This window comes from Podarcis erhardii, assembly GCF_964252035.2.
Source record: "Podarcis erhardii genome assembly, chromosome: 18".
Classification (NCBI taxonomy): Eukaryota; Metazoa; Chordata; class Lepidosauria; order Squamata; family Lacertidae; genus Podarcis; species Podarcis erhardii.
In genome coordinates this window covers 3,585,686-3,595,617 of record NC_138516.1, presented here as the reverse complement: position 1 = coordinate 3,595,617, position 9,932 = coordinate 3,585,686, and the positions used below count along the sequence as shown (strand labels likewise).

At 47.3% G+C, this 9,932-nt stretch overlaps 1 protein-coding gene across 2 annotated transcripts; it reads left to right on the top strand.

Annotated features, from left to right (window-relative positions):
- The first annotated feature begins 3,571 nt into the window (after positions 1-3,571).
- On the top strand, positions 3,572-9,539 carry TICAM1 (TIR domain containing adaptor molecule 1). 2 transcript variants are annotated; one of them, XM_081846155.1, is made up of 2 exons: positions 3,572-3,975; positions 6,424-9,539. In XM_081846155.1, exon 2 carries the CDS (start codon positions 6,564-6,566, stop codon positions 8,676-8,678), a length of 2,115 nt encoding a protein of 704 aa, XP_081702281.1. In that variant the 5' UTR covers positions 3,572-3,975; positions 6,424-6,563; the 3' UTR covers positions 8,679-9,539. The 2 variants fall into 2 exon arrangements, with proteins under 2 accessions (XP_081702281.1, XP_081702282.1); XM_081846156.1 differs by lacking the exon at positions 3,572-3,975 and adding an exon at positions 3,986-4,672.
- The last annotated feature ends 393 nt before the right edge of the window (positions 9,540-9,932 follow it).

Sequence of the window (9,932 nt, the reverse complement as noted above, 5' to 3'; positions counted from 1 at the left end):
TACACAAAATGTTTCGGGGTATGCGTACCCCTGCGTCCCCCCGCCCCAGAAAAAAGCACTGCTAAAATGTATTCATTTATACCCTGCCTTTTTTTCCTGGCAGGGTCTCAAGGCGGCTTACAGATAAAGTTAAAACAGCTAAAAACATTGGGGCAGGGAACAATCACTAAAAAAAACAAGTGAACATTAATTGAATTAAAACAATATCTATATATGATCTATTAAAAGCACAGATAATAAAAAACTCCAAATACAGCATGGCACCAGCCAGTTAACAGAAGCCTGTTGAAGCAAGAAGGTATCACCTGCCGGTGGAAGGAGATAGCAAAGAGGGAGCCAGTCAGGCTTCTCCAGGGATGGAGTTCCAAACTTGCCTGGGAGGAGCCACCACCAAGAAGGCCCTGTCTCATGTCCTCGCCAAGTGGGCCAAGTGCGAAAAAGGCCTTCCCCGAAGATCACAGAGCCTGGGCAGGTTTGCATGAGGGAACAGCCTAGAGACCTAAGCCTTGTAGGGATTTATGGGGCATAACCAGCACTTTTATTTGAGGCCCCGAAACAGATCGGTAGCCAGTGGAGCTGTTGTATCAAGGGAGTCATCTGTTCCCTGTAACCAGCCGCGGTCAGCAATCAGGCGGCAAGCTCCTTGCTGACGTTTCTGAGCACTGTCAAGGGCAGCCCCACGCAGAGAGTGTTGGAGTAGTCCAAATGGGGTGTAACTCAGGCATGTGTCACTGGGGCCAAAACAGACATAGAATAGAGTTGGTGGGGACCCCCAGAGTCATCTAGTCCAACCCCTCCATGCAAGAATCTTCTCAATCTTCTCTCGGACTGTAACTTTTGCTTTTCTTTCTATAATGCATACCAGCCTTCCACAATATTTCTTATTCTATCCATTTTATTTCTTTTTCATCAATATTATAGATACATTCATTTTATTATCCTATTTGTCTCCCTGGGTTCCTTTGGGTGGAAAAGCTAGGATATAAATCTACTAAAGGAATAAAAAAATAAATAAATAGAGATTTGTTACAGGACACTTCCAATGGTCTTGATGCAGCCTTCAGTCAATAGAATCATAGAGGTGGAAGGGATCCCTGAGGGTCATCTAGTCCAACCCCCTGCAATGCAGGAATCTCAGCTAAAGCATTCATGACAGGTGGCCATCCAACCTCTGCTTAAAAACCTCCAAGCCTCCCCAGGGAGTCTATTCCACTTTCAAATGGCTCTTTCTGTCAGAAGGTTTTCCCTCATGTTTAGTCGGAATCTCCTTTCTTGTAACGTGAAGCCATGGGTTCGAGTCCTGCCCTCCAGAGCAGGAGAAAACTGTGGGATGTAAACACAGGAGCAGTCAATGACAACATTCCTAGAACATGGGGAGGGATGTCTGTCTAGCAAGCAGGTAAACTTCCTGGGGACGGACTTCCTCCGCATATGACCAGAGGTGGGTGTGGCCTCACCTGTGCAGGTAAATGATAAAAGCACAGGGCAGGCAGCCATCTCTCTCTCTCTCTCTCTCATCTTCATCTTCTGAAGGAGCAACATGCCCTCTTGGCTCTCAGCCAAGAGAGGACAGTACTATCTTCCTATAAGATAGATTCTAAGTGTATGTAACCTTTTTTAAGTCTGTCTGCCTTCTGGGATCATGTTATGAACAGAACGTGAGTAAACTCTTTTATACTTTTATAAAGACTGTGTCGTGTCTTGTATTTTAAGAGGGAACAAAAGGGGAAATTACCAGAGTAATTATTATAGAGGTTCTAGCGAACCTGTGCAGACGTTACCGTTGCGAACTTAAAAGGGAATGTCATAAACTCTGCTGATATTTTGGGAACTTGTTAGCACAAATTGGATAAGGATATAATTAGTCAATATATCCTCTCCTGCACCCCAGAACATTCCCACAAAAACAAGCTTTCTCCATCTTCCATGTGACAGTACTTTTGTTTTGTTTTGTTTTTTAAATAATATTTATTACCTTTTCCAACAATTTAGACACTACAGAAAAAACACACCATACAATACAATACAATACAATACAATACAATACAATACAATACAATACAATACAATACAATACAATACAATACAATAAAACACTACATTACACTAACAAAACACTAACATTAAACAAAACAAAACAAACACAATTTAAAACACATCAAATACTTTCAATAACTTATCTTTCATTTACTTGTTTCCGCGACCTCCTCACACCTCCCTTTTTGTATTCCACTTCTATTAATTTTTTCAGCAATTCCTTTCCATCTTCCTCTATTTTTAATCTTATAATTATCTTAACACATTCTAACCTTATTTTCCCTTTAATGCTCTTATTAATCTATTTATCCTTAACTCCTTATAACATTTCTACTAAAGCCATATAACTTCATTCCAACATTTTCCTAACTTTCATTAATTTTACAGTAATTCCGTAAATAATCTTTAAACTTTTTCGAGTCTTCTTCCGCCGACTCTTCTCCCTGGTCTTGGATTCTGCCAGTCATTTCCGCCAATTCCATGTAGTCCATCAACTTCATCTGCCATTCTTCCCGGGTGGGTAAATCTTGTGTCTTCCAATATTTTGCAATGAGTATTCTTGCTGCTGTTGTTGCATACATGAAAAATGTACTATCCTTCTTTGGCACCAATTGGCCGACCATGCCCAGGAGAAAGGCCTCTGGTTTCTTCAGGAAGGTATATTTAAATACCTTTTTCATTTCATTATAAATCATCTCCCATAATGTCTTAATCCTTGGGCATGTCCACCAAAGGTGAAAGAATGTACCTTCAGTCTCTTTACATTTCCAACATTTATTATCGGGCAAATGGTAAATTTTTGCAAGCTTGACTGCTGTCATGTACCACCTATAAATCATTTTCATTAAATTTCATGTGACAGTACTTTTGAAGGTGGCTCTCATATCTCCTCTCACTCTCCTCTTTCCCAGGCTAAACATACCCAGCTCCTTCAACCGTTCCTCATCAGGCTTGGCTTCCAGACACTTGATCATCTTGGTTGCCTTCCTCTGCACACCTTCCAGCTTGTCAACATCTTTCTTAAATTGTGGGTAGGTAGGGCCTGACCAAGGCAGAATAGAGCGGTACCATCACTTCCCTTGATAGGGGCACCATCAAGTCCTCCTTGTCATCTTTCCAGAAGAACAGAAGGAACGGCTAAGGGAGCTGGGCATGTTTAGCCTGGAGAAGAGGAGGTTAAGGGGTGATATGATAGCCATGTTCAAATATATAAAAGGATGTCACATAGAGGAGGGAGAAAGGTTGTTTCCTGCTGCTCCAGAGAAGCGGACATGGAGCAATGGATCCAAACTACAAGAAAGAAGATTCCACCTAAACATTAGGAAGAACTTCCTGACAGTAAGAGCTGTTCGACAGTGGAATTTGCTGCCCAGGAGTGTAGTGGAGTCTCCTTCTTTGGAGGTCTTTAAGCAGAGGCTTGACAACCATATGTCAGGAGTGCTCTGATGGTGTTTCCTGCTTGGCAGGGGGTTGGACTTGATGGCCCTTGTGGTCTCTTCCAACTCTATGATTCTATGATTCTATGTACAATCACATGTACAAAGCTTTGCTCCATTTAAATATATAAACATCCAGAATTTCTTGCAGCTGAGGTCAGTGGGGTTTTGCTCCCAGGGTGATGAGGACTGCAACCCTAAGATGCAGAGAGCAGGTGTGGTGATTGTGCGACTGGAAGCCTGACCCAGCAAAGCAGCCAGTCAGAAGTTCAGCAAAACGTTGCACTACTTTAGCCCTGGAAAACGAAAGTTAAGAGTTGTGCTTTGAGGAAGAAAGACAGCCCTGCGCTCTGACTCCCCACCGGGGAGAGGAAACGGGGAGGAGGGTGTCTGACCGATCAGCTTCCGCCTCTCAGTTCCTCCTCCAGGGCCAAAACTTTTCAAGGGTGCTTGCGAACCAAGTTTGCAAGGAAAATCCAGCCTTTTTGCAGCTCTGTGCCAGGTAGGTCAACCTACGTAGTTCTCGCCAAAGAGGAATTATATCCGTTCTCCCAGGAGAGTTAAAAGATTCTGGCCTCTTTCCCAAGCCAGGCCCCACGACGAGCCACGACTTGAGACAGACGGGCGGAACGAGAGGCTTGTTCTCAGCAGCAGGACACCTGGGATGGATGCAAAAGGGCAGCACCTTTAATAGGACTGAATGGCTGAATCCTAAAGAGTTGGTTTTTTTGCAATAGTGCTGAGGTTGAGCTGAATCAGCCTGGCACCCTTGAGATTCCCTGGGCTTCAGCTGCCCCCAAGCCCAGTGCTGCTGCCTGGATCCAATCGGTGCAGAGTCCCAAATATGCCAGGTTAGCAAAGGTTGAGTTAGGTGCAGCAGCAACACAGCATAAGGCCATTTCAGATGCTCCTATTTGAAATCAGGCCTTTTATGCAGACTCCATGAGGACTGGAAACTTATTGTGTTTTTAGCAAATCGCTGCAGTTAAGCAGCAACGCCTGAAAATGATCCTTCCCCTGGGAATCTGACAAGCCCCTGCCTGTCAGTTTAGCGGAGGGTTGCCAATCTGGGCACATTTGGAAATGTTGGGCCCGGCGCGAACATCGGCCGAGCTGCATGCGGCGAGAGGGAAGGAGAGAGCGAGGCCATAACCGAGCCTTGAGGGCTGCCAGCGCATAGCGCATGAGTCACCTTTAAGGTGAGACCACAAGGCAGCAGACGTCTCAAACGTGGCAAGTTCCCAATCCCACGGGGAAAAAAAAGGTTTTTGTGGTGGGGGAGGCATGGCTCTGCTTGAGATCTTGAAGAGGTGCTGCCGGTCAGAGCCCTGACCTAGCCACTGTGATCCATGCGACTGTCACCTCCAGACTGGATTATTGTAACTCGCTCTACATGGGGCTGCCCTTGAGACTGACCCAGAAACTCCAGCGGGTGCAGAATGCCGTGGCGAGACTCCTTACGGGGTCCTCGCTGCGAGATCACATTCACCCAGTGCTATACCAGCTGCACTGGCTCCCGGTGGAGTACAGGATCAGGTTCAAGGTGCTGGTTTTAACCTTTCAAGCCCTATACGGCCTAGGACCCTCGGACCTACGGGACCGCCTCTCCTGGTATGTCCCACAGAGGACCTTACGGTCTTCAAACAAAAACATCTTGGAGGTCCCGGGCCACAGAGAGGTTAGGCTGGCCTCAACCAGAGCCAGGGCCTTTTCAGTGCTGGCCCCGACTTGGTGGAACGCTCTGTCACAAGAGACCAGGGCCCTGAGGGACTTGGCATCTTTCTGCAGGGCCTGCAAGACAGAGCTGTTCCACCAGGCCTTTGGCCAGGGCACAGCCTGACCCCCTCCTTTGGCAATCTTCACAGAACTCTAGCCCAATGGTTGCCATCAATTTGATTCGAATTAATTTTATAATGAAATGATTTTAGAATGTTGTATTATTTTATTGTTGTTAGCTGCCCTGAGCCCGGCTTTGGCTGGGGAGGGCGGGATATAAATAATAATAATAAAAAAAGGACCAGTGGTCTGAAAACAGCTTCGTGCATTTGGATCGGGTGAGGGTCTATAGATCAGTGGTAGTGTCTGTGTGTTGCCTGTTTTTTGGGGGGGTGGGGGAACCCACCCCCTGCCTCCTCCAGCATTTCCAGCTAAATCTTGTAAAAATAATAATAATCAAAGTTTATATATGCCCCTCACTTGAATACCCTGTTTCCTGCCGGCACCCATAACAGTGACCAGTTCTGGATGCTGTTAGCTTAACTTAAAGATATTTGAAACAGAGTCGGTCAAACAATATTCAGAAAGCCGGTTCTTAGAATTGCCTTGAAATCCATCCACAAAGAGTGTTATTTATGTTTTAATCTTCCCAGTTGATCAAAATCCGGAGGGCTACATTAATTTACCCGTATTTTTCGCTCCATAAGACGCACCAGACCACAAGACGCACCTAGTTTTTGGAGGAGGAAAACAAGAAAAAAATTATTCTGAATCTCAGAAGCCAGAACAGCAAGAGGGATCACTGCGCAGTGAAATCAGCAATCCCTCTTGCTGTTCTGGCTTCTGGGATAGCTGCGCAGCCTGCATTCGCTCCATAAGACGCACACACATTTCCCCTTACTTTTTTAGGAGGGAAAAAGTGAGTCTTATAGAGCAAAAAATACGGTAATTTTCCCCTTAACGTTTTTTTAAATGAATTCATTTATTGTAACTTATTTATTAATTTCCTTCTAAGCCTTCTCAAGGCCATTTGAAAGATAAGATAATTTAAAAAGCAGTTAAAAACGCAAGAACAAGAAGCACATATAAAACAAGGCCAATTCTCGGTTGGTTCGTACGGACCAAAGGTTTGGGAGCCGCTGATTGTTTTCTAAGCAATTAATCCAGGGCATAAATGAGGCTTGCCAAGACCCAGAGATGTTCCCAATATCTCCTCCCACCTTTTACATTGCAGGTTTGCACAGAAGACAAAACGCCAAACCAAAAAAACCCAGAGGGCCAAGATGGCGGGCTGATGACATCTCCTCTTTCTGGAACGTTTTGGTGAAGATACAAGTAAGAGGTGGTGGACAAAATCTCACTGGGAAAAGGCTGATGGCCTGCCGGCATGGTGGAGAACCTCCCTCTGCTGCCAAACTTTCACCCCTCCAGGCCCCAAGATGCTCTTCCAACTGGGGCGCTGGCCTCTCCAGACCACTCGCCAAGGCGGCAGAGGGCGGTACAGCATCTCTGAGCATGGAGGGCATCTTCAGGGTCTTAGCCGCAATCCCGGGAGACAGGCTGGTCCAGTACAAACACAAGCTGAGCTGCAGGAGGCAAGGCGGGAAGAGTTGCAGGCTCCTTCAGGCCATGATCCTCTTGACCCTGGGCAGAGAGACGGAGGCCAGACTGAGCCTGGAAGCGTTGGAGAATTGCGCTGCGGTGGCCGACATCTACAAGAGCCACCAGCGGAACGCTGCAGCAAGCAGGGCTGATCCAGCCCCTTCAAACCAGGATGCAGGAGTGGCGCTGGCTGTGGCCCAGATCTATTCGTTATTAGTAGAGGAAAAGCTCTGTGGGCCCCTGGCCAGAGATGAGGCTTACCGTATCGCCATCAAGGCTTTCCTTGAGAGTGATGTCCCAAGGTCTGCTTTTGAGAGCCTCTTGAGCGAAGCGGAGCGTAAGTGTGGGCTGGATTTTGTGCCTGCGGTGGCAAGCAACAGCTCCAACGCTCCGAGATGCGATGTGGGGAAGCCTTCCTCCAGAGCAGCAAAGAGCTCGCCCATGCCAGTTTTGAGTTCCTGGGCTCCCTCCGAAATCCAGCCTCTGTGCTCCACGGGCAGCCCGGCCTCGCTGCTCAGCCACCTGGAGATCAGCCAGTCTCCAACGCTGCCATTCCTCACCCATTCCGTTCAGCATGGCGTCCCCGAGCCCAGCAAGCTGTGCGGAAGTGGCCCCAACTCCCTGGTGCGGCCTGGAGAAACGGGAGCCACTGCCGAGTCTCCAGCCAGTTCTTGCTCTGCGGGACCAGCGGAGCCCGTCGTGCAAGGCCAAGAGAAAACCAGGCAAACCAGCAATCCTGGAGGCAACCATTCTTGCTTGTCGGTTCAGCCTCCCCCTAAAATCACACAGCCGCTGGAAGATGGAGAAAACAGGGAACCCCAAAGTCTGGTGGCCTCGGAACCGCAAGGTTGTGCAGGATGTCCACTCCAGAACTCACAAGCGCCACCCACACCTCTGCCTGGTTTAGCATCTTCTGCACCGTTTGTTCCAAGAACCGTGGAAGATTCCTCTTCCCTGAAGCCAAGCTTGGAGACTGGGTCCTCTTCAAGTTCTGGTTCTCCTCCTCCTCATTCATCAGGACCTCCCTTGACAGATCTGCCGGCTGAGGAGCAACCCTTCTTCACTTTTGTTGTGGTCCATGCCCCCGAAGACGAGACAGTCGCCTGCCGGGTGAGGGAGCGTCTGGAGGCCCTGGGTGTTGCCGACGGGGCAACGGTCAGCGAGGACTTCCTGGTCCCTGGGCACTGCCAGCTCAGCTGCTTCCAGGATGCTCTGGATAACTCGGCCTTCACCCTCCTCCTCCTGACAGAGAACTTCAAGAGTCGCTTCTGCGCCTTCCAGGCAAACGTGGCCTTGATGGACTCCTTCCAGCGCTTCTGCAAGACCAACTCGGTGGTGCCCTTCATTGCCAAAGAGAGCCCCATGAAGAGGCGAGAGATGCCTTTCCTGCTGGCGGCAATCGTGCCGCTGGATGAGACCTCGCCCGTCTTCGCCAGGCGGGTCAAGAAAACGTTCTCCCCAGTGGTGATCCGGGAGAAGAGGGCTCTGTGGAATATCTCAAGGCAGATCCGGAACCAGGAGCGCTTGCAGGAGCAGCAGAGTGAGTACCAGCAAGCCCTTCAGCGCCTGTCTGCCTTCAGGGTCAGCTCACAAGCTCCGATGCCCTTGCAGAGGGGCTTTCTGGGGCTGCAAACCCCACTTGACCAGCCATTTTTCTACTCTGAAATGCTTCAACCTCAGCTGGGGCCTGATCAACTCTCCCATCCATATGTCTTCTCACGGGGTTCCCCAGGGCTCATGTCTGGGGGACCTCCGTCGCACCTCATAATCCAGAACGCCCAAATGGTCCAGATAGGAGACTACAACCAAATGCAGGTGGAGAAGGCAGGTTCGGCGGCAGAAGAGGAAGAAGGTGGTTTGGACGGGAGAGAGAGACCTGGAGGCTGAAGCTCAAAGTGCCTCCATCCCTTTGTGATGTCATGATCAATGGCACGGCCACATTTAGAAACTCTGTTCTGCTCCTTGTCAACCCAAAATGGGCATCAGAAGATCAGGAGAGGCAGCAAGAAAAGGGAGCCCTCCTGGAACGAGTTGGTTTGGTTTAACGAAGTTTGTCAAATTGCATCGGAAATGTCTGAACAACACCCAGAAGCAGTTCGCATAACTCTCAGGGGAAGCGAATGAGAATCAAGTTTGTTTTGGAGCAGAACTCAGAACAATTTTTCTCCGGTTGCCTGATTTGAGTTGACTTGCTGCTTCTCGACAACAAAATTTATTTCATAAATTATACATCAGAATGCTAATACAGTCGTACCTCAGAAGTCAAACGCCTTGCAACTTGAACGTTTTGGCTCCCGAACGCTACAGACCTGGGAGTGAGTGTTCCAGTTTGCGAACGTTCTTTGGAACCTGGACGTCCGACGCAGGTTCCGATTGGCTACAGGAGCTTCCAATCTGAAGCTGCGCCTTGGTTTCTGAACGTTTTGGAAGTTGAATGGACTTCCGAAACAGATTCCGTTCGACTTCCAAGGTACGAATGTCTATGAAATACAGAGCATGTCAAAACTGACAGAACACAATTTAACAAACAGAGAATGAATTCAACATTACCAAAACCAAGAAAACAAAACACGCAGCAGTCTAGGTTTAAGTACATATAAGGAAATCAAAATGAGAGTTAACTGACAATAAAGAATGGGTATAGTTCATCTCTAAGTTTATTCTCTTACCTATGCTTTTGGTCTCTTTAGGACTTCAACCTTAAAGACCATAATAGTTGGGGGGAAATAAATTAAACTGTTCACATTCCACTCTGTCTCTATTCAATTTGTTCCCTAGCTTCTATTTGGACGCGATTTTAACCTGGAATTTTCCTGCCCATTTCCCGTTTTCCACGATTTGCTGATTCAGGCCACCCTGCCTCTATGGAAGCTGCTCCACACAAAAACACTCCCATCGAAAACAAAAAACGGACAAAGGTTTCATCCATGTAAAGCTGACAGAAGAGCTTAAAAAAAGTAAATTTTATTAGTATTTTCCACACAACAACAAAAACCCCCCGAAAAAAATACACAAAACACAAAAACAAGCATTTTAAAAAACAAATCCAAATCTTACAAATTAATAATATAAACACTAAAAAGGAAAACAAATATTGACTTCCACCAATTCCACAGCACCTCCTTTACCTCTCATTGTATG

Excerpts from the sequence above, each read along its gene's own strand:
- TICAM1 (XM_081846155.1), top strand. The coding sequence starts at position 6,564 with ATGGCCTGCCGGCATGGTGGAGAACCTCCCTCTGCTGCCAAACTTTCA.